The sequence below is a fragment of the Procambarus clarkii genome, chromosome 70 (assembly GCF_040958095.1).
Source record: "Procambarus clarkii isolate CNS0578487 chromosome 70, FALCON_Pclarkii_2.0, whole genome shotgun sequence".
NCBI classification, from domain to species: Eukaryota; Metazoa; Arthropoda; class Malacostraca; order Decapoda; family Cambaridae; genus Procambarus; species Procambarus clarkii.
This window is the reverse complement of record NC_091219.1, coordinates 19,230,250-19,254,628: the sequence shown is the minus strand read 5'-3', so window position 1 is coordinate 19,254,628 and position 24,379 is coordinate 19,230,250. Positions and strand designations below refer to the sequence as shown.

Genomic DNA, 24,379 nt, shown 5'->3' with positions numbered 1-24,379 from the left:
AAATTCACAGCATAGAAACCAAGATATTTTTTCATTAGCAAATTTGAGCTATACTACCCTTTATTAACAGCAAAGGTCATCACCTGTACATGCATAAACATGGCCACAGTCTCTGCATTTTTTAAATAATTAATATTGTGGGCCCAGTGATCCATGGATCAAATTGTTCTCATTTTGTTAAGATTTAAATAATAAGAAGTTATTGTCAGTTGTACGATAGAAGTTTAGGAATCATGAACAGATTATAACTTTTTTTTGTACAAAATTTTATTTACAAACAAAATATAAATACAATTTCTGTAATTAATTTTTGTAATTAATATATTTAAATTCTATAAATATAACTGCAGCATTTATAATGTCATTACTGGACTGGGCATGACCTATTAAAAGCCAAAAGTTTTGAAATGTGTTGCCGAGGGTCCCTGCTGGCTAAAGGTAAACCTATGTTCATGTAGTCACCCATCCAGTTACTGGCCCTGAGAATTAGTTTCTGTTTAAACTTGATTTGTGATGGCCAATAATAATAATAAAAGTACAGTAGTTATCTTATAAATATTTAAAAAACTTTATAAAGCATCCAAGTTATACAGAATTTCAATGCTTTGCAGAATGCTTTACATGACTGTTCATTCCATTCTGAAAATAAACATGATTAATGTATAATACTTAAAAAATATTTGAAATAATGTAACATCTTCACTGTTTTTCAATTACTGTTTTAGATTAAATTATTTCGTTGTGTATTATAATTATTCTGCACAGCTGCTTGATACCACGATGATTGAACTACAGTATATCATTCAGTACGTCACTAATCCTTGACTGCTAATTGTACTTCTTCGGTGCGGTGTGTGCCATCACAAAATGGAGGATTTCTCGACTGTTTACAGTTACATAGCCACACCTCTTTTGTTTCGGGAGCTTTGAACACCAGAGGCTTCTGTTTGATCTTCAATTGTAAATTTAGGTGTGTACCATCACATACAGGCTGTAGGTGGACAAAAAAATACAATAATACAGTAATAGCTTTAAAACAGTACACATACTGCAACCGACACCCAGATTCATGTGTGTGTACATCTAGGGGTGGGATTTCAGTCATGGAAGATGGTTTGAACATATGAATGTTGACTAATATGTAACATGGTATATGATATGGAATGGAAAGCAAAGATAACTAGAAAGGATAAGTCATGACAGGAATCTTCTGTACTTTAACCTTACTTTAATACTGATACTGTTCACCCGATGTTCAATTGCAATGCTGAATAAACTTGCAATAAAAGAAAGCAAAATATTTTCTAAAGAGAAATACGGTAATGTATATAATACAGCACACAAGTAGTTGAACACAGGCATATTTTATGAGGGCACAAAATGCAACTGACAGTGTGAACTAATTTTGTTGTAATTGTATTGCATCCCATGTAAGTCAGAAATTTAAATGGTGACTGTACATATACTGTATATATTTCATTTTATTTATTTACCATACTGAAAATATGCAACAGGATAAATTTAAAAGTTAAACATTTCCAATAAGATTAAACTTATTATTTATCTATTTATATACAAGAAGCACATTGGGTTTGTGAGAGTGCATAAGATTGGTGTTCTTATATTCATGCAAAGCCACTACGTAACACGCATAGAGTTTCTGGCAGACATTTGTGCACTGTCTGAACTGTCCGAACCATTAAGGACCACAGGTCTAACACTGCAAACCAGGCATTACAGGACGGATCTCATTGAAACTTAAAAATACTAACAGTGCAAAATTATTAATGAAGATTTGTAAAAAAGAGCATTGTCTTAGTTTCACCTTGCCTATTAGTGGACAATTTCTGATATGGTACTTATAAAAAAAAGTGAGAAAAATACTAATTCTTTATAAGCAGTTCACATATAATTTTACTTTTCTTACCTGTGATTTACTGTACCCACAAGCACACCACAAATACTTCTTGCCTTCCCTTAGTGTTATCCTAAAGGGCTTCTTGTCATATGCTTTTCCCTTTTCCTTTTGGTGAAACTCTATCTGCCACAACCGCTCATTTAATTCCATGTCTGGGCCTTTCATAGCTTTCTTGTACATCACAGCACTCTGAGGAAAAAAGTGAGCAAAACTAAATAAATGAAATGAGAATGCAATCTTAAGAGGTAATTCAGTACAGTGGAGTGTTAATTTAAACAAATTATTTAGCATCTATAATGTGCAAAAGAACATTTTTATTTTATGAAGTGTCTGCAAAAATGTCAACAACCCAACTAGACATAGTTATTTGAAATATAGGTACACCTGAGTTATTTTACTATGCTGCTCCCTAAGATAAGACCTGCGGTGTCTACGGCACTGCTTTATGAATAGCCAGGTAAGGCAAAACTCTAGCACTGGCAATGGAGGCAACATTTCAATTAGATCCAACAAGGTCTTTCTGATGCTAAGGTGGACTGGAGAATTTGCACAGCCCCCGTGGTGTAGTGGTTAAGACGCTCGCCTGGTGTTCCGCGAGCGCTTTGTCCTGGGTTCGTATCCTGGCCAGGGAAGATTTACTGGGCGCAAATCCTTAATTGTAGCCTCTGTTTAACTCAACAGAAAAATAGGTACCTGGTTGTTAAACGATTCTTCGCGAGGGGTCGTGTTCTAGGGAACATAGGATTAAAGACTTGCCCGAAATGCTACGTGTACTAGTGGCTGTACAAGAATGTAAGAACTATTGTATATATCAATTTAAAAAAAAAAATCTTAATCCAGGTTGGAATGGCAATTTTTTGAAACTCAAAAGTCCATATTAACCCTCCAGGCCATCACAGGTGACCACCAATGGACCACCACAAGTGACCATCAATTAACATTTAATTACGCAGTTAGTCTCTGGCTAACTATCCAAAACAGAACCAAATAGCAGCATTATACCCAGCTGTTTTCACAGCAGGGTTCCTTAACAAGTCTCCTCCCAGTCTCCTTGACGACTTGGAACGGTTGAGGGCCAAAGAGCTAACACCACTGCAAACCAGGCATGACAGGGCAGATCTCATTGAAACTTTTAAAATACTGAACAATTAGGAGGATGTTGATCCAGAAAATTTCTTCAAAAAGGTCAGATGTAACAGAAACAAGGAGCAACGGCTTCAAGCTCAACAAGCAACAATGTATTATTGAGAACAGGAGATGATTCTTTACCCACAGGGTTATAAACCCATGGAGCCGCCTACCCGCCGAAGCCATAAATACCAAAAATCTGTTAAAATTTAAAGTACAGCTGGAAAAGATCAGCAAGGCAAATGGAGGGGACCTTCAACAAGCCGCCAGCATCCTGTCCTCATCAAGGCCACTAGTGTTAGTGGCTCTGAGGTAAATTTGTGGCTCATGTTAGTTGAGATAAGGATCTTCTTATCTTGAGGTTATCTTGAGATGATTTTGGGGCTTAGCATCCTCACAACCCGGTCCTCGACCAGGCCTCCTTTTTGTTACACATCCCCAGGAAGCAGTCCGTAGCAGCTGTCTAACTCCCAGGTACCTATTTACTGCTAGGTGAACAGGGGCATCAGGGTGAGAGAAACTCTACCCATTTGTTTCTGCCTCCACTGGGGATTGAACCGGAATCTCAGGACTACGAATCCCGAGCGCTGTCCACTCAGCTGTCGGAGGATAATTACAATTATGTTTTATGTTTGACACGTACATTGCTTAACCTTAACTTGCAGTTGCTTAACCAACTGACCAAGTGAGGCGCACATCATCCACTGTACCATACTATAATATAGAGCCAAGGTGCTCACAGGGGGCCTGACGGGTGAGTGGACAGCGCTCGGGGGTTTGTAGTCCTAAGGGTCCGGGTTCGATCCCCGGCGGAGGCGAACACAAATGGACAGTTTTTCACCCTGATACTCCTGTTCACCTAGCAGTAAATAGGTACCTTAAGAGTTAGACAGCTGCTGCGGGCTGCTTCCTTAGGGGTGGGGTGTGAAATTTTAGATCAAGGACCTGCCCGATACGCTATGCTTGCAAGTGGCTGTACAAGAGTGTAAGAACTCTTGTATATATATATATATATAAATAAATAAATAAATAAATAAATAAAAGGTGTTACAAAATAACTGAAGAACTGAACACGAGAAAGAGAGCCATTACACACACACACACAATATATTAGTTTGGATGGCGGAAGCTATTTAATTTTATAAATACAAGAGCTTTGAAATATCCGTAGATGCTGTCATAAGCCCCAAGGAGATGCCCCTCACACATGATAAAGCCCTGGAGTGGAGGAGACCCGGTGCTCTGGTGACGACCCTGGCGGCGGCCATCTTGCTTGTTGTCTTTCTTTACTGTAAGAGAAAACGGAAAAATATCACGACAAACGTTGGTCTTTACAGGAGACTCAACTATTTTATTTAATAATAATAAAATTATTATTATTATTATTATTATTATTGTTGTTATTGTTAGTGTAGGTCCCATCCCCAAATTACAAACTCCCTAGGATGCAACCCCACAACAAGTTAAGATACCTACTTACTGCTAAGTGAACAGACGCATTAGGTGATAGGAAATGTACCCAACCATTTCTTTTCCGTCACAGAATCGAACCCGGATCCACAATTGTGAGTCAAGAAGGAAGCTATCTGTACCTACGTGATCCTAATAAATTATCTAATGTTTCGTTGATTCTATAAAATGGTTGATTATAATTTAACCGGCCATGAGTCATTTTAGCATCAAAAATAACCTACCACCACCCTACACTGGATGGGGGATGGGGTGTACACGATAACCTGAATTTACCTGATGGGCATGTAGCGAGTAAACCAATCTCTCATTAGCTTAATGGCATAATTAGCACTAATTACAGAAGCTATAATCCCTTTTTTTACAGGTAACATTCTTTCCATCCTGATGGAGGAAGCTGAGGTATAGTCACCAAATATAAGCAAGCTTGAAGTGAATAGCCAAGGCACCGCTCCTGTGCCAGGTAAGTCCACTACGGGCTCACCATAGCCCACGCTACTTGCCCCGCTCCTGTGCCAGGTAAGTCCACTACGGGCTCACCATAGCCCGTGCTACTTGCCCCGCTCCTGTGCCAGGTAAGTCCACTACGGGCTCACCATAGCCCGTGCTACTTGCCCCGCTCCTGTGCCAGGTAAGTCCACTACGGGCTCACCATAGCCCACGCTACTTGCCCCGCTCCTGTGCCAGGTAAGTCCACTACGGGCTCACCATAGCCCACGCTACTTGCCCCGCTCCTGTGCCAGGTAAGTCCACTACGGGCTCACCATAGCCCACGCTACTTGCCCCGCTCCTGTGCCAGGTAAGTCCACTACGGGCTCACCATAGCCCACGCTACTTGCCCCGCTCCTGTGCCAGGTAAGTCCACTACGGGCTCACCATAGCCCACGCTACTTGCCCCGCTCCTGTGCCAGGTAAGTTACGGGCTTAAAATACTGAACAATTTGGAGGGTGATGATCCAGATAATTTCTTCAAAAGGTCAGATATAATAATTCAAGCTTAAGACACAATGTAGGACTGAAAACTGGAGATGCTTTTTCACCCACAGGGCTATAAACCCATAGAACCGCCTACCCGCAGCAACCGAGCATGCAAAATCTCCGCTGAACTTAAAAATCCAGCTTGAAAAAAATCATTCGGACAAATGAGGAACCTTTAACAAGCCACCGGCTTCCTGTCCTCGTCGTGGCCCTCGGGAAAATTCAGGTAAAACTTAATGATAACAGACATAGACTATTGCACTTTGAAGTCTATTTCCAGCAACTGTACAGTAATTTTTTTTAACATGAATAACAGAATGGAAATACAACGCTTTAATTTAGTAAAAACTTCTGGAACATAACATAGTCCTCGTGTCTACTAAAAAACAAAATGTTTCCCGTCACCGTCAAGGCCATTAGTTAGATGGTAAAATAACTATTACTCGTAGAATTTGTCTTTAAACACCAATGCTTTTGTAGCGAGTTAATCTTATACTCGCTCCATTATCTCATTATCTTAATAGCATAACTAATTAGCACTAATTACAGAAGCTACAGTCCTTTCCCCAATTACAGGTAATACTCGTCTCACCCTGTTGGAGGGAGCTGAGGTGTAATCACCATATATGCAAGCGATTTGATGAATAGCGCGTTACGGGCTATTCATGCCCGTGCCACCTTTTGGGTGGCTTAATCTTTATCAATCTGAATAGCGCGCACCATTTGGTCACCATTTGGTCCGGGAGACATCTCCCGTCACGCTGGGTGCAGTCGCACCTCCACAGATCTTCAGTATCATCTATTGATACTGGTGATGGCTCAAAAGGGCCACCACTTACGAGCTATTCATGCCCGTGCCACCTTTTGGGTTGCTACATCTTCATCTTAACACATTCATAAGGGAGACATCTCCCGTCATGCAGGGTGCATTCGCACCTCCACAGATCTCCAGTATCAGCTCTTGATACTGGTAATGGCTTAAAAGGGCCACCACTTACGGGTTATTCATGCCCGTGCCACCTTTTGGGTGGCTTAATCTTCATCAATCAATCACGTCTCTTCACGGGAGACATCTCCCGTCACGCAGGGTGCAGTCGTACCTCCACAGATCTCCAGTATCAGCTCTTGATACTGGTAATGGCTCAAGGCCACCACTTACGGGCTATTCATGCCCGTGCCACCTTTTGGGTAGCTTAATCTTCATCAATCAATCAATGAATAGCGCACTTGTTTTGGAATGCTTCCCTTTCTGGATGCTTGACCCGGTCGATGGCAGACATAGAATGCTTCCTACCTCACGGGGGTTTCTATAGGCCATTGCTCCCCTTGCCTCTCTGAGGGGGCCAGGTTCTGGCCGTGGTCCCCGGTAGGCCCTAGAACTCCATACACATGACTGATGCCAAAGTCTGACATTAGCATATCAGCCGGTAAAGCTCCGGGGAGCCTCCGGGTCTCACCCAGAAAATGGCGTTTCATTACATTCAACGCTGGTTTTTTAGTAGAAAGTGGCAGCTATTTTTTTTTTTTTTTTTGAGATATATAGAAGAGTTGTTACATTCTTGTACAGCCACTAGTACGCGTAGCGTTTCGGGCAAGTCCTTAATCCTATGGTCCCTGGAATACGATCCCCTGCCGCGAAGAATCGTTTTTTCATCCAAGTACACATTTTACTGTTGCGTTAAACAGAGGCTACAGTTAAGGAATTGCGCCCAGTAAATCCTCCCCGGCCAGGATACGAACCCATGACATAGCGCTCGCGGAACGCCAGGCGAGTGTCTTACCACTACACCACGGAGACTGCAAGGTCTCATGACCTTGCCAATACATGAATTTTGCCATTCATGTATGTGAGACTTATGAGATCTTCTGTGTTTAATGCGACCTGGTAGACGAGCATCTGGACAGCACTTAACAAGACTGTCAATTCTCCTTTTTGTTCCTTATAAAGAAAGCTGCCAGCTGCTGGATATACAGATTACCACACTTGTCACGTCATCTTGTTGCAGTGGACTTGAAAGCTCTCTTACTTGGTAGAGCAATTAAACAAATATTTTTTAGTAGTGTCCACCTTCCTAATCAAGGTTGGGAGGCTTTGCCCAAGATATTTGCCCTGTTGGTGCCTGCCACTGTTTGCTGAACTTTTGTCAGGTGCTTTACTTGCAGATGTGCAGTTTTGAGTCTGTTCAAATCCCCTATTTCGGTTTTGCATTCTACTTTTTTTCTTGACACAGGCAAATGTCACTAATGAATCATGTAGAGGGGACATGATTAACAGATGATAAATCTCCTAAATCATGTTTTTGTCATACCTGAAATGTTCTGCATATTAGTGTCTTTTATGTAAAGTGCATGTCTTACCTATGAATTTTCCAATTTCATGAATGAAATGTGTATACTGTACTTTCATATACAGTAAATGAAATATTATGTAGTGACAGAAATGTCTACTTGTTATTTTCACTTTTTGCTCTTTCTAATTTCAAACGAGAAACAGTCACTGCTTTTCCCAAAAGCGGTGAAGTTCTGCGGGGAACGAAAACGTATTACCATGATTTTGTGTCTAACCGACTAAGTAGCGCGTGCGCGCGCATCGAGTGGGGTACCTAAACGCGCGCGCGCGCGCGGACTCGGCGACCACTTGCTCGCCTCTTCCTCGCCAGTACACTACAAAACGCTGGTGTTGTGTTTCCACACATCAGCATTAAGGTATAACCTTCACACACACTGCGCCTATCATAAAGGAGCATCACCACTGAGAGCCAAGTGCTCACGAAATTCTTCACATAATCTGCACTTGTCTGGAAGACAGTGAAAGCTCATAAGCGTCCAGAGTGTGGGAAGAGCTTCAGTCAGCTTGGAGGTATGAAGACTCACATGTTGGTGCATTCGGGGGAGAAACCTTATAAGTGCCTAGGGTGTGGGAAGAGGTTCAGGCATCTTCGAAGTATGACCACTCATATTTTACTACATTCGGCTGACAAACCCCACAAGTGTAGATGACAAACCTCACGAGTGTCCCAAAGTGTGGGAAGAGGTTCAGTCTGCTTCGTCATATGAAGACTCACATTTTAGTGCATTCAGATGACAAACCTCACGAGTGTCCAGAGTGTGGTAAGGGATTCAGTCGTCTCGACCATATGAAGAGACAAATGTTAAGGCATTCAGATGAACGCCGTTTCGAGTGTGCAGAGTGTGGCAGGAGATTTAAGAACGTGGAACTATAATAACACACATGTTAATTCATATGGAGGATCGTCCTCATGAGTGTCGAGAATGTGGGAAAAGATTCAGGCATCTTCGAAGTATGAAGTCCATATGTTACTGCATCCAGGTGTTAAACCTCACGAGTGTCCAGAGTGTGCAAAGAGGTTCAGGCAGCTTGGACGTATGAAAACTCACAGGAAGGTACTCACAAAACTCACAGGGCTCGCCTCAGCCTCGCCAGATACACTACTATACGCTCCGCCGCCATCCGTTACACGTGGACTACGACGCCAGTACCTCTGTCGACTATGCGCCTTCAACATAGCCTTCATCGCCACCCCCTGTCGCCTGCAAAGGCGGCCCACACGGGGCTACAGGTTGAGTGAAGTTTTCAATGTTAGCCATCAGCGTTCCAGAGCAGCCGGCGCATCTCCATTATCCTAAGGTACAGTCCTGCCCGTGTTCCCCTCCACGCCCACGTGTGCGGCGCCCTGTTTTAGTTAGGAATGTCCCCAGCGCCTGTCCCCATGCACGTGTGGCTCCCCCTTCCGTATGTGGGCGGGCGGCGCCGCTCTGGTGATGTCGCCCACGTGGCCTGGCTCTGTGGCGTGCTTGCCCTAGGCGTGGTCCCTGGGCCCCCCCCCTTTGCCCCTTGCATGCGGGCTCCTCCGCCCGGGGACGGGCGGCGCCACAGTGGTGGTGTCGCCCATCTGGTCTTGGCTCTCAGGGGCCTGCCTGCCCGAGGCGGGGTCCCAAGGGGCTTTGCTACGCCCTCGTCCTGTGGGTGTCTGGGCCACGAGGCATGCACGTGCGGGCTCCTCTACGCCCGTGGGCCGGAGTCCACACCTGGTGGTGTTGCCCCCACGTCTGGTGGCGAGGCCCATGCGGACAGTCCTAATGGTTTCCTTGCCCTAGGGGGGCGTCACTGGGGCCCGGAGGTGTGCACGGTGTGGCCTAGTGTCCGTGCCTGGGGTACGGCGTGGGCGGGCTCCTTACAGCTCTCACGCTTCTGGGGGCTGCATTAGGGTCCTCGCCTCGCCTCACGCCCGGGCTGAGAGGCACAGGGTGTGGGTGTACCAGGCGCACGCCCGCCTCTGAGGGCCTCCTGCAGGCGGCGAACGGGACCGGGGACCACGTGGGGAGCACGCGCTGGGCTCCCCCCCTATGTCTTGTCCCGGCTGCTGATGTTCCAGCGGAAGTGGTTCCCGTCGATGATCCAGCAGCTGAAGGCTCAGCTGGCGGTGACACCGAGGAAAATAAGACTCGCGTCCCTACCCAAACAAGAAAGACTACTACCTACTCGCTTACTGCTGCTGCTCCTCCTCCTCCTGTTTTTCCAGCTTGCCGTGTTGAATGACGACAATGACGAGCAGGAGTAATCTCGGCGGGGTAGTTATGATCGTTCGTCCACGCTGAGTAACTGCTCTCCTCCGCCTCTGTTCGTCTAACGATCGACATAACGCCATACTGTCGGCTGCTAGAGAGTCCATAGTGAGATTTAACTTGCAAAGCAGGATTAAAACGCAAAACCGAGGGGAGCGAGGGTGAGAGAGAGTGTGTGTGTCTTGTGTACTATATATCAGTAGTACTGTTGAGTCGGTGGGCCATCCAGGACTGGTCTCTGTGAGGGCGGGCTACTACGACGAAGATATACACGGGATCGACCAGTCATTTGCCATGGAGGAAAGCGCTCCCTGCTCGGAGTACAAACCCGGCAGTAGGTACTCCTCCCAGGGCACAGTCGGTGGGCCATCCCGTCTCTCTACTCCACGGTTCGTCAAGATGGAGCTCCGTCGGCCCACCAAGCGAGCTGCGTCTGTTAGCAGCATCTGCCTAGTAGACACGGAATGGTACCTTTTTCAGTCAGGAACCTGATTGTTTTTTAATGGCCTTTCCGGGCATACGGGCACGCTTACGGCCACGGTAGCGAGAAGTCATGTTCCTACTTAGAGCAGCCAGCTTCCGCTCGCCCTTCGGGGGTGGGGGTTCCGCGTTGCTGGCCCTCACGGGATTAGGAGTGCTCCGACAGAACCCCCAAAGTGAACCCCCAAAACTAATTAGAGATGTCACTTCACTGTATTTGATTTAATCATCATTATAACGGCTATTCATTAATATTATTTCAGTATAATAATTTATGGTTATTCACTAATCATTATTAGTCACCATAATTAATTATCCACTTTAATTATCTATTTATTCGTTATAATGAGCTAGTATGCTTCTTCATTTAAGGATTATCAATTACTTAATCACTTATGATTATTAATTAATTATTTGTATTTAATAAATAATTAATTATTATTTATTATAAAAATAAATTAAGTTCCACTCTGTGAGCGTTTTCTTCCAATCCGCAGAAATAGTCACTGCTTTTCCCAAAAGCGGTGAAGTTCTGCGGGGAATGAAAACGTATTACCATGATTTTGTGTCTAACCGACTAAGTAGCGCGCGCGCATCGAGTGGGGTACTTAAACGCGCGCGGGGGACTCGGCGACCTCTTGCTCACCTCTTCCTCGCCAGTACACTACAAAACGCCCACCCTCCTCCCGGGAAACCCTACTTCCCCAGTTTTACTTCCAAGGGAAAATGTTAAAGCAGCTTGCTGGGGACACTGGTTCCATCTTGCAACGAATCTGTGTTACCTTGGGGGTGCTCCGACGGAACCCCCAAAGTGAACCCCCAAAAATAATTTGAGATGTCACTTCACTGTATTTGATTTAATCATCATTATAACGGCTATCCATTAATATTATTTCAGTATAATAATTTATGGTTATTCACTAATCATTATTAGTCACCATAATTAATTATCCACTTTAATTATCTATTTATTTGTTATAATGAGCTAGTATGCTTCTTCATTTAAGGATTATCAATTACTTAATCACTTATGATTATTAATTAATTATTTGTATTTAATAAATAATTATTATTTACTATAAAAATAAGTCCCACTTTGTGAGCGTTTTCTTCCAATCCGCAGAAATAAGATAATTTACAGAAGACTTTATAATACCAATATGTGGTTACAAAACTATGAGATATGAAGTGTATTGCTCCTCCAACAGAATACTGTATTGTAGGTATTTAACAATGCAAGTGAAACTAATGCAGTTGTCCTCTTCAGTTACAGCTACAGAGACGGACTTTAATGTTAGCTCCCTGCATGCTGAGAAGCGCCGCCTCTTGCAAAAGAATGCAGGTCCTGCCTTTGGTTTCATGCCTGATGATGGCTCTGGCAAGGTTTGTAATAAAAAAAAAGCCTGTTTATAAAAAATTAACTATTGGTTATATGCTCATTAGTCTGTTCTTTGGCACTTTAACCTTTCCTCAAGTGTCACATTACCTTACTTTATTTTTTTCGAGATTTTGTATTTTCATTGTCTCCGAGTGTGGTTTTCACATTATATATTGTGCTTTTAAAAGTTCATAAATTCACTTTTAATAAATTTTTGTACTTTGGTGTCCATCTTTGCAGATTGAAATTTGGCGCTTTGAGAACTTTGAACTTGAGCCTGTCGATGAAAGTGCTTATGGGTTCTTCTTTGGTGGGGATTCCTACGTCATGAATTACACATACGAGATCAATGGCAACCAGCGTTACATTCTTTACTTCTGGCAGGTAAGTTCAGTGATGTTGGAAAAGCTTTCAAATTATACAATCATAATCAGAATTAGACATTCTTGGTAGAGGATATCTAATTCATATTCTTGTACACTTTGGATACCTTGGTTTCCTCAAGTTTATTTATTTTGATCTTGTGCTGTGTGATACACTCATTTAATGTTTAAAATTACAAGGTGCTATTATTTAAAGAATTTTGTTTAAATAGTACATTCTCATAAAGCCGCTGACACCATTTCAGGCAAGTCTTAAAGCTATCAAATTAGTTGCCATTAATTATACTTCGGGAGTTTGCAAGTTACTGTAAAAGATGAACAGCCAATCATAAATTCTTGACCCTGATGACCGAGATACATCAAGAATTTTCAGTTAATGAAAGTACAGTACAATCCACTTTTAAATAAAGTAATTAACATCAGTTATAGTTAATATGCTGGCCCTTTCTGTTTGTTTAGGTAATGTTTACTGTATATAATATTAGTACTAGGGGAAAAATGATGATGATGATGATGATAACATTATTGAGTTTTACAACTGTTTGTGGTACCAGAATCGATGTACTGGGAAGCTACTGAAGCCTCCCAGAAAAGACCATTTCCTTACATTTAATACTTATATATTGCACTAACAATATTGAAATGTTATGGCAGAAAATATTTTGTTATTTAGAAATGTACAAATGCAAAGCCATGATAAATTGTGTTGCACTGATTTTTAATTTTCTTGCCCTAGGGAAGTGCCAGTAGTCAGGACGAGAGGGCTGCATCCGCTATTCACACCGTTCGCCTCGACAATGAGCTGTGTGGCAAGGCTGTACAAGTGCGTTTTGTCCAAGGATATGAGCCAGCACATTTCCTAAGAATTTTTAAGGGTATATCTTGAGGTTATCTTGAGATGATTTCGGGGCTTTAGTGTCCCCGCGGCCCGGTCCTCGACCAGGCCTTCACTCCCAGGAAGCAGCCCGTGACAGCTGACTAACTCCCAGGTACCTATTTTACTGCTAGGTAACAGGGGCATAGGGTGAAAGAAACTTTGCCCATTGTTTCTCGCCGGCGCCCGGGATCAAACCCGGGACCACAGGATCACAAGTCCAGCGTGCTGTCCGCTCGGCCGATCGGCTCCCTAAGTTAATAATTTTTCATTGATAATCAAAACAATAGAGTATGTGGTCTGAACTTTAAAATAAAAATTATTCTGTAGGTAAAATTTGAGATGGGAAAGTAATGTCAGTTTAAAACATTTACACTTTCATTATTTTGTAATTAACATGCTTATTAGTATTACTTCTCTATTATTGCATAACAAACAAATCTGATGACCTACTTTGTGGCTTGGTGTAAAACGCTATCCTTTTGTGTAGAGCAGAATTAATACAAAATGGTAAAAATGTTTTAAGGTCGTATGGTGGTATTCCTTGGTGGTAAGGCTTATGGCTTCAAGAATGTACATGACCACGACACGTACGATGTTGATGGTACAAGACTCTTCCGGGTAAGTACAGTATTTTATTATTTCTCTGTAGGAGTTAAACTTCTGATATGCAGCAGATTTCTGTTTAGGCTTATGAAAGATATCCCTTACAGCTTGATATAGCACTTATTATTAAACTAATGAAAAAGGTATATAATATTATACCAGTCAGCGAAAAATTGTTAATTTGAGAAATAGATACCAAATGCTGAAGCAAGATGTTTGGTTCAGCTTTTCAAGAGCATCGGTATCTTTCCTATTATAAGCTATATCTACTTCCTTTAAATTACATGACCTTGTTATGGAAAATAGTATGAATATATTTTTTAAATACTAGTATTTAATGTGCTTGGTATAACATTTGTGTGATCATTGCTGCAGGTGCGTGGCACGTGTGACTTTGACACCCGCGCCGTCCAGGTGCTTGAGGTGGCCGGCTCACTCAATGCTGATGATGCATTCGTTTTGGAAACACCAGGAAAAACTTACCCCTCTGGATTGGCAAGGTCTGATTTACTAGTTCCAAATATTTTTTCTTGTTAATATTAAAAAACAAAAAAAAAAACAGTATAAAAACTGAACACATTAACGTAACTAGATTTCTTGACAGCATGATTTAGTTCTCACTAAGTTAATTGCCTTTGTAAAATTGCTGAACTCTATTTGTGGACTCATAGCTGTAATAGAATATACAGGTATTGCAGCAAAAGTTGACAATGAAACAATTTATATAACTACAGTATTTGAGAGACACAGATTTGTAGAGAAATGCTTAGTGGATATTTTCACGAATCACTGTATTTAAAAAATCTCCTACCTTGACTATCCAGGGAGCAAGTGAAGAGGAAAAGGCTATAGGCGAGAAGGTTGCAGAGCTGGTATCTCCTGGTCGTGACCTGCAGGTGGGTATACGTGCACATTTGGATAAGTTATTTTCACAAGATATTCCTTTGAAAAATAAAAATTCTGATGTACAGTACAATACAGTATTTAGAAATGCTTGTAAGTATCACCATCTGCTACAGTTCAGCAATGCTTGGAAACTTGTGATTTTTATATTTTCTTTATAAATATTACATTTAGAGTATACAAAGATTTCTTGATAACTCAAGCGTGTAGGTCAAACTACTGTATTCACTTTAGTGAAGACTGATCGTTTACAAAGTCATTGTGCCAAACATTTGCTCCATTAACTAAACACCTGGGACACTACAATTGAAAGAAGGGTTAACTTTTGTTCCCCAGGAATGAGAGAACTCTTGCACATGATTAGTCCCATGGCAGTCATAACATGAGAGGAGAGGATTCCCAGGACCCAATAGAATTAGGTGGAATGAAATATAAAAAAACCTGCTATTATTGAGGGAACGGTTCATTGGCATTCAAGACAATGATGATCCTCTAAAGAGGTTTACCTTCCTTGCAGTACATACTCCTACCTTGAAGACACCAACAATATTGTTGTTTGTCAAGTTATATAAATAAAAATGATTAAAACACCGTATATTAGAGATATGATACTATGGAGTAATCATAGGTACACAATGTATATTATATAATGACTCCAGTATACAGAACTTCTGGGGCATAATATAATTAGGTCATTTGTAAGTTTAATGGGATAACTTAATTATGTTGCATTGCTTCTCATTTGGTATTGAGCTGATGAAGAGCTTCAGCAAATGACCTACAAGTCCTAATTGATATTTAACTTTTTAGGAAGTCTTGTAACAAGATATTCTTGAATGTCTTAGGACAAATGATGGTATCTTGGTGAAAGCCAAACAATATACCATCATTTACTGGTACCATCAGGTTACCAGGTATCAAGACGATTGATACCTCATTTATGACTTGCATATATGATGTTATTTGAACTGCATGTGATTGCTTATATAGCTAGTGAACTATAGGGTTTCTGAACAAATCTAGTACATTATACCAACATGGGAAGAATTTAAAGACTATTCATTCCGTATACAGTACAATATCTCTCGGTAAATCTTCAAAATATAGTAGAATAACCGGTAGTACTGTAGTCTTGTTTCACTTGATAGAAAAATATATTTTACAGCAGAGAATCTCTAAATTTAAAGTCTGAAGCATTATAGTATTTGTTCAGAGATTCCTCTCAAAAGGAATCTGATAAAATGTATTTGCCTTTCAAAAGGAACCGTAAATGTTTATATAAAGCACCATTAGAGAATAAAAAGTTCCATAGTTTTAGAGGTTTATTAATGTACCTTCATGTACAAGGTTGTGGCTGAAGGGGAGGAAAGCGATGACTTCTGGGCTGGTCTCGGTGGTAAAAGTGAATACCAAAATGTTCGCGAGCTAGACAGACCTCTGTTGTATCCCAGACTCTTCCACTGCACCATCTCTCCTGCTGGCTGCCTCAGAGTTAATGAGGTGTCTAACTTCTCCCAGGAAGTAAGTGGACTGCATTTTGTATGGTGTATATTGCATTGATGATTCTACTAAAGAATCTAAACTAATTAGCTACTGAGACTAGTCTGCAAGATAGTAATGAAATACAGTACTGCATTGTACATTCATTTACTAAGTTAATTTCTCCCAACAGGACCTGAATGAGGATGATGTTATGATTCTGGACTCTGGCGATGAAATTTACGTTTGGGTTGGACAAGGTTCCGATGACCAGGAGAAAGAGAAAGCCTTTGGTATGGCAGAGGTAAGATAAGGAGCTCATTTGATTTGTAAGATTTGAGCTCAAAGAGGAGCTCAAAATTATGGAAAATATGAAGCCATTCATCTTTCTAAAGGGTACTGCCATTATTTTAGTGATTTATAGAGAAGTTGTTACGAACATTTTCTGATTCTTATAACTGTGATGATTTTTAAATCACTGATAAATGTAGCTTCTAAATCAAAATCTTTAGTGTACAGTGCAGTATATAATTACAGATATTACACGTTATGTTGTTACAACTTTCCTAGGTAACTAATTTACTATAAATCTGTGTACACTAACTCAGTTATGTACAAATATTTATGAATAAAAGATTTGAATTTGGTGGATAATTATAAGAGCAATATTACTTTTAATATATTGGAAAGAGATCCATATGAAAGTAACTTGGTGAACTCCAAGCTTCATCTTCCCATTGAGGTCACAAGAGATGGTGCCCGCTGGTAAATTCAGTTAAATTTCCCAAGTAATATATTTAGGCATTTAGTTTATTCAATAGTTTACAATGCTTGCCCAGCAAATGCACTGCTTTCAATACATCACAAAAATTTTTTATAAGATAAGTAAAAAATATAAGTTTATGCTGATAAACTCCAGCTGTAGCAACTATCTTTGTGAGTAGTAGGGAAACTTTACACTAATTAAATAGTAACCAGAATATATATTCTAAAAATTATTGTAGAACTGTAAATAATCAAACTAATCAAACTCATGCTTGCACTTCATGTGCTTAACATTTTAAAGTATTATTCAGTACCATAGAATGCACGGTGTAAAACACTTCTTCGTTACAGAACTGTCAAGACTGATCCAACAGAACGTACCCTGGACTCGGCTGTGATCCTACGTGTGACGCAGGGAGAGGAACCGGCTGCCTTCACTGCCATCTTTCCTGCATGGAACCCCGACATGTGGCAGGTACGTGAAGAAATGTTGAAATACTTGGTCCAGTACAGGAGATGGATTGGGATATATAAAATAGTATACAGTATAGTAAATTCATTAGAATATTTATATACCAGAAGTACAAGTTCTTGTGAACAAAACAGTGGCTAGTGATATGATTATGTAGTACAGTACAGTAATAGGTTGAGTAAAATAATTTATTGTGGGGAAGATATGGTACAAGTGTTAATATGCAGCTCATCCTCCTGTGTAAGTAATACTTACAGTAACACTGAGGACCATTGTACATAAATTGACGTAAAAGGCAAGTAGAAAGTAGAACCCGATACTGAATTTGGACAAACTGGAAACATTTTTGAAATGGTGCTGTAAAGAAAACTTAATTTAACTAACCTCCCTAGACTTAATACATGCTATCTGAGGCATAATTCAGTACACACATTATTTACCAATATTCAGGTAAATCGGGTAAAATGTATGTGCTATCTTAGCCTAGGAATATTTGAGTTTGGTTTATAGTTTAATTTTTTGAACTCAATAAAGTGAATATTTCTACTATCTACTTGTCCGTTACGTCTATGTAAGTTCGATGGGCCACATAGTTGCAAAAAGTGCTATCTAAACAGGAGGATGGCTTGTAATGATAGTATTACTTTGTAAACCAAAATTTATATATTGTGCTCAAAATTAGTGGTGATGGATTGCAGTAAATATTAATAAAATCCTAAAAAAAGTACAGTACAGTATACACAAAAGTGGCAAATACGTTGTGAATATATTGTGTTCTTAGGTTGTCGTGAAGAGAACATGCTGTATGTGCATTATTTTATATTAATAGTGCTCATTTTAAGTATTTCTTTTTTATAAAGTGATAACAGTACACACGCAACTATAATAAAATTGCATAAATATGTAAGTGTTTTAAATGAAGTGGCTATCTTTTTATAGAGAGTGCACATAATGCTTCGTGGCTAATGTGTACATTTATCAAGTTTTATAGCCCTTTGAAAACTCACCATTATTCAGTGTTTGAGAATGGAAATAAGGTTATGTGAAGAATGTCAAATTACAATAGTAATAAGAGGTTAACGTTAATATTTGAACTTAAAGGTTCTTTACTTCTGAAGTACAGTACTAACATACAGTTCTTTACAATCAAAATATTAATTAACATTAATTCTAAACTGTATACAAATTGTAAAGATGCTAACTTATAACGAGCATTAATTATAATGCCCATGGCATGCAAAGCATCATGGTTAGTTCTAAAATGCTAATTAAAAACAAATATACCACTTGTTTAATAATATAAGCATAGGGCGAAGAAATATATGCATATACAGTACAACAGTTATATTTAGCTACATGATAAAATTAATAACAAAATTTGGCTTTGAATGAATACGAAAATCTTCATTCTGAGCATGACACTCGCATGCTCCTTAAGACAAGATATCCTGGTTCCAAAGCTCCTTAAGGGAAGATATATCCTGGTTCCAAAGCTCCTTAAGGGAAGATATATCCTGGTTCCAAAGCTCCTTAAGGGAAGATATATCCTGGTTCCAAAGCTCCTTAAGGCAAGATATATTCCAGCGTATTAGATCATGACAAGTCAGGCCAAGGGTGACAATCTGCATTGGCACAACAGGGATGGAGGGGGGGGGAGGCTGTTGGTAGAGGACAAAGAAAAGGAAAACCACTAGAGTTAACTGAACTTTGATGCAGGCGTGAGATCATGATCGTGTAGGCCATGACCCAGATATGCTTCCACAGGGCATCCACATTTCCACCAGAAGAAATGACGATCATCTGATAGCTCTTGGTCAATAATGGTGCATCTGTATAGAGCTTTTATAACCATATCGTAATTTTTTATAAAGACTTGGCAATAATAATGAAAATTATCATATTACAATAACTGCAGTGGTTCAGAAGATCAACAAACAATGACTGCACTTTTGAAGGTTAAAATAATAATCCACTTTCTACTAGAGACTGAAAGTTAAAATTTAGTCATGCATTATGATTTAGCAATAACCAATAACCCTCTTGGTGGTGTGGTTTTGAGACATTATGCCCATTATTATTAGATAAAATCTGGTGGAAGTACTTGGCTGGTAGAAAGGAGCGAGGGATTTTGATAGATTTAATGTGTATGACCAAAGTACTGTAATCATGTGATAAGTGTCATGAATGACGAGCTAATGGTAGCAAGCATAACATGCATCCCTATACACCAAAACAATTCTCGTAATTTACTTTGAAGAGAATTTTAAAATCATTATTGTATGCTAGTTTGTGTTTGTCGTTTATACTAGTAAATGATCATTATTGAGTATACATTACTGCTGTGAACATTTCAATTTTCTTGTGTAGCTTTTCTGTTAAGGATCTAGGCCCTTTTAGATTAACTTTTCTTTAAACACTCCACATAACTTTCAATGAGCATGGATCTTCAGTTCACTTGCACATATATGGGAATGAAACTTGTTCTCCTCTTGCTCAAAATTGATATGAAACTATGTATACACTTTATAAAAGCTATAGAAGCAATTCTATTTGCCACTTAATTTTCAGTAATTGCATTATGTAGGTACAGTATAGCATGCTGCCTCTCTCATCACTTTCAACCAAATTATGCTTCACTTTCTATATATTCATTATTAACTTAAAATACTCTTCTGCTTTGTATAATTTTACTGTTAACCAAATTTAAAATATTTCCTATTCCAGCACTTATAAATAAGTATTTTTAAAATATACTTCAACAAAGCAGATGGCAGTTATAAACAAGACTAAATGTTTCTGCTTATTTCCGTTGCAGAAGGTGGATTAGACGGCTTGCCGTACTGTGATGTGCGTTGTGTTTTGATAGGTGGTATTGCTTTTAGCTTCATCTACACACTGCTCTGCCTGTAGTGTATGCTGCCCTAAGGCATTATTCTCCTGCAGTTAGGCTGGGCAGACCTAGGTGTGGTGTGTTGCAAGATGCTCTTGTACAAGATTTGGTCCTCTGTTCCATGTTGGAAGAGGCTTTGGGGCAACAAAAAGACATGCAAAAATATCATCTCAATTTTACCAGTGTTAAATATTAAGGATTTACCGTCTAGAACAGTGGTTCTCAAAAGGGGAAGGCACTTGACTTCTGAGTGAGGTACAGTACCTGTATTTAAAATCTAATTGGATGGATATATGTCAGGGAAGGAATATCAGTGAGGGAATGAACTCCAAAATACAAAAGAATATAATTTGAGGAAACCTGGGATCACAATGGCAGACTTGTGCCCTGGCACTCTGAGAACCACTGCTCTAGAACATACCTAGAAATGTGTGATGAGTGCTTGTAGCAGTATGCGTAGTGATGCATGTGTATCTTAGTCTGCCTGAAGCTGCTGGCGAGACCCATCAGTACCTTCATATGCAGCAAATGACGACAGTTTTGAGAGGGGCGGGCTGCACAAAAGACTTGTGATGCCCTTGGTGAAAAATTTATCTCGACACTACATCTGATCATCTGTCTGGGATAGAAGATGCAGTCAAGTTAAATTAGAGTCCTGGACACTAATGTAGCTGTAGGAAGATCAGAACTCATAATGAACCATTCCTAATCAGTGTATTTGACATTAAATTTGCTAGATTGTGATGACTAACATAGTGGTTGTTGCAGCAGCTTCCCAGACGAGCCGAGAAGTCTCAAAATATAGAAAAAGTTGTCAAAGATCAACCTGAAAAGACTTCTAACTGTTGCTGTTGCCAATGAGCGTGAAGTAAGACCGATCAGCTGAGGAACTTCAAACATACTAACCCTTTTGATGTATCCAAGGCTTCCCTCCTAATAATGTTGCAAACACTCGGGTCATGTTTTGGAAGCCGTTTCACCAAAGAATATTTAAAACATGTACTGTACAGTAGTGTGCCATTTGCCACCTAATGCAAAGCCAAGGTAATATGCAGAATAAATATGAATTCAGTATCTTTACAATTATTCATTTGAAATTTTAAATCATATTGATTACCTAGTTGATTACAGTTGGGGTCATGGGATTCTGAGTGTGTACATTTTAAATTTTCATCCAGTATTTGAAAAGCTGGTACATATACTTATTTATTAATATATTTATTTAAAAAAACAATAAATTAACTGCCAAGTAGTCATATTGGCAATTTTTCTTTAAGGCCGACCCCAAAAAAGTTTAACTGTTGTGATAGTGAAGATTAAAGTTCAGGTCTACCAAATGACACCACTATGATGACCAAACCACACATCAAAAGATGGAGAAAAGACGACATTTTGGTCTGTCCTTGACTGTTATCAAGTCAAGAAATTATCGAGTTCACGACTTTATAAAGGTCCAGAGTGGACCTAAACATAGTTGATTCCGCATCTTCTGATATGTAGTTTGGTTATCATATAACCACATTATTGTGACTCGTCTGCCATTACTATGCTACCACCTTTAACAAACATATGCACAAAGATATAATCTAAAAAATTTATAAGAAATTTACAATAAACACTGAAGGCATTGCAGAGACTGATATTTTATTTGTCAGTTTTGCTTCAGCTAGGTTTATGGTGTTCAGACAAGTACCCAAATTTTAAGTGCAAATTTTCACAGCAGCAGTTGGGTCTCGCTACAAAAAGTTGAGCATTTTATACATGCTAGAGCTGCTAAAGCTCATATCAAGATAATGCTTAAAAAACACAATACATAAACTAGGCCAAGAACTCTATGCATGTATCTTTTTTTTTTGTTTAATACAGTATGGGTAGAGTTAAAATGATAAAATCTAACCAAGCTGCCAGTCACTTGCTACAGTCTCTCGATGCATACATCTGGATGTGTGATTTCCTATTTGTGGTTTACAGAATAGAACATGTTTTGTTTTTTTGTGTGTGTGTGTGTGTGTGTTATCTTGAGGTTATCTTGAGATGATTTCGGGGCTTTCAGTGTCCCCGCGGCCCGGTCCTCGACCAGGCCTCCACCCCCAGGAAGCAGCCCGTGACAGCTGACTAACACCCAGGTACCTATTTACTGCTAGGTAACAGGGGCATAGGGTGAAAGAAACTCTGCCCATTGTTATGTATGTATATGTATTATATATGTGTGTGTATATTCACAGTATACTGTGCTTGTGTGCTCATTTTTGTTTGGCCTCATTAACAAAAAAACTATGAACTGCAATAACAGTTAAAAATACTAGTATCACCATTCTTATTTTATAATAATTGGCATTTATAAAGTTAATCCTTAAAAAGAAAATTAACCCAATTTCCTCAAATGCCATTTTCTTCTAATAAATATACACATGTAAAAATAAATATATTTTATCACTGTTCTGTACAGTACTTGGGAATAAATCCTTCTTGTCAGTAATGTATTATAACGGCCTAAATAAAACTCAAATTATTGTTAATGCCTCTTAAATCTAAATGTAATTAGTACAATAGGAAATTTTTTTATAGCTTTTTATAGAGCACTAAAAAATTCAAGCAAAGCCTTGGTCATTTCTCTAGAATCACCACCCACACATAGCATTATAAACTTACAAATTAATCAATATACAGTATAATCATAAACTATCTCTATAGTTCATGGCAACATCACATTTAACGGCAAATGATATATTAAATTTGTGGTAGTATGGATATCTTCATAAACATGACTGATGCAATCACATTCAATTTGCACCTTAGCCTGACTAATGCTGGCTCAGGTTGATCTGCGTTTTAGAATGGGTAACTTTTGCTAGATCTTGCTCATTAGCAACTAATTCCTACTAATTTCACATAGTACTGGCTACTCTTAAATTAGATAAAACAGAGGTATTCTATAACAAATTTGTTTTGATACGAGATAATGGTATCAGTTTGTTACTGGAATGTGTTATTAGTTTTAAATCTACAATTAAACAGAAAATATGCTGTTCATTTTTTTAACATTTTTGTTTTATAGTCTGATACAGAAGTAGTAAATAGTGCATGGTTTCTTGGGCAGCTGGCACTCTTCTCCAGGGTGGCTTCTCTACCTTCACTCGCCATTTTACTTTTGCAAGGGTAAACAACATTGTGATGTTTTAATCGTACACTGTGTATATTTCTGGGTTAGCAATACAGATCAGATGAGGTGCATTGTTTATCTACAACCAATGCAAGTTTAACCTGCACACTGAGTAATTCAGTGAAGAATTAAACTTGCAAATACAGGTTTATTTAAGTACATACAGTACTCACCATTACCGAGAAAGTACTGCTTAAGGATTCTCACGACAGGGGCACACTGAATAAGTGGACCATTGTCCAGCCACTTGGACTGGTCGGTACAGTGACAGTTCTAGCAACTCGGCACATGATCCCCGATGGTCTAAGTGGTTGGGCACGGCCCTCCCCCCCCACACACTTCCCTGCTATCCCAACTTCTATTCGGTCCTCATATTCCTTCTATGTATTCTGTAGTTGTGCTAGTTTAGTGCTTTCTCCCCATAATTTCCTTTCCTCCCCATAGTTCTGAGATGAATTCATCCTGTAAGAAACAAGTTATTAATAAAATATAACAGTCAGTAGTATAAATTTAAATTTAGTACAGTATATTATTAACTGGGTTATTATAAAGTCCAGGTGTCTTAAACAAAAGCTTCACACAATAGTTTTTTCAGTAAATATTCTGAGGTAATTAACAGCACACTTAGTTGGAGACAATAGCACAAGACTTGGCTAAAAACATGTACCGAGTACAGTATGTATATTATACAAGGCCAAGACAAATATTCCTATCTACAGATAGTGAAGTTTCTCCTTTTAAATAACTTTAATAACATGATTTGAATGTTGTTGTTGAGGAGCGATGACACCCATGGGTCAGATACACTCCATTTCCCATCTGAATGTTTCCTGCTGTGCCTGCATGCAATCTCCTGCTCATGTCAATTTTTCCCCTTCCTGTTTTTTTTCTATGTTGCGTATTTT

At 39.5% G+C, this 24,379-nt stretch overlaps 1 protein-coding gene and 1 pseudogene across 1 annotated transcript; one reads left to right on the top strand and one right to left on the bottom strand.

Annotated features, from left to right (window-relative positions):
* Positions 1-637: 637 nt before the first annotated feature.
* On the bottom strand, positions 638-4,368 carry LOC123775264 (CDGSH iron-sulfur domain-containing protein 3, mitochondrial). Its single transcript, XM_045770249.2, has 3 exons — positions 4,252-4,368; positions 1,928-2,107; positions 638-991 (listed from the first exon to the last, which is right to left on the bottom strand). Exons 1-3 carry the CDS (start codon positions 4,312-4,314, stop codon positions 815-817), a joined length of 420 nt encoding a protein of 139 aa, XP_045626205.1. The 5' UTR covers positions 4,315-4,368; the 3' UTR covers positions 638-814.
* Positions 4,369-4,903: 535 nt separating this feature from the next.
* On the top strand, positions 4,904-22,786 carry LOC123750355 (gelsolin, cytoplasmic-like; annotated as a pseudogene).
* Positions 22,787-24,379: the final 1,593 nt, after the last annotated feature.

Coding starts and splice junctions, on each gene's coding strand:
- LOC123775264 (XM_045770249.2), bottom strand. CDS start 4,314: ATGGCCGCCGCCAGGGTCGTCACCAGAGCACCGGGTCTCCTCCACTCC. Junction 2,108..4,251: donor ACTCCAGGGCTTTATCATGT/GTGAGGGGCATC, acceptor TTTTTTCCTCAG/AGTGCTGTGATGTACAAGAA. Junction 992..1,927: donor GTGGGTACAGTAAATCACAG/GTAAGAAAAGTA, acceptor GTCCACCTACAG/CCTGTATGTGATGGTACACA.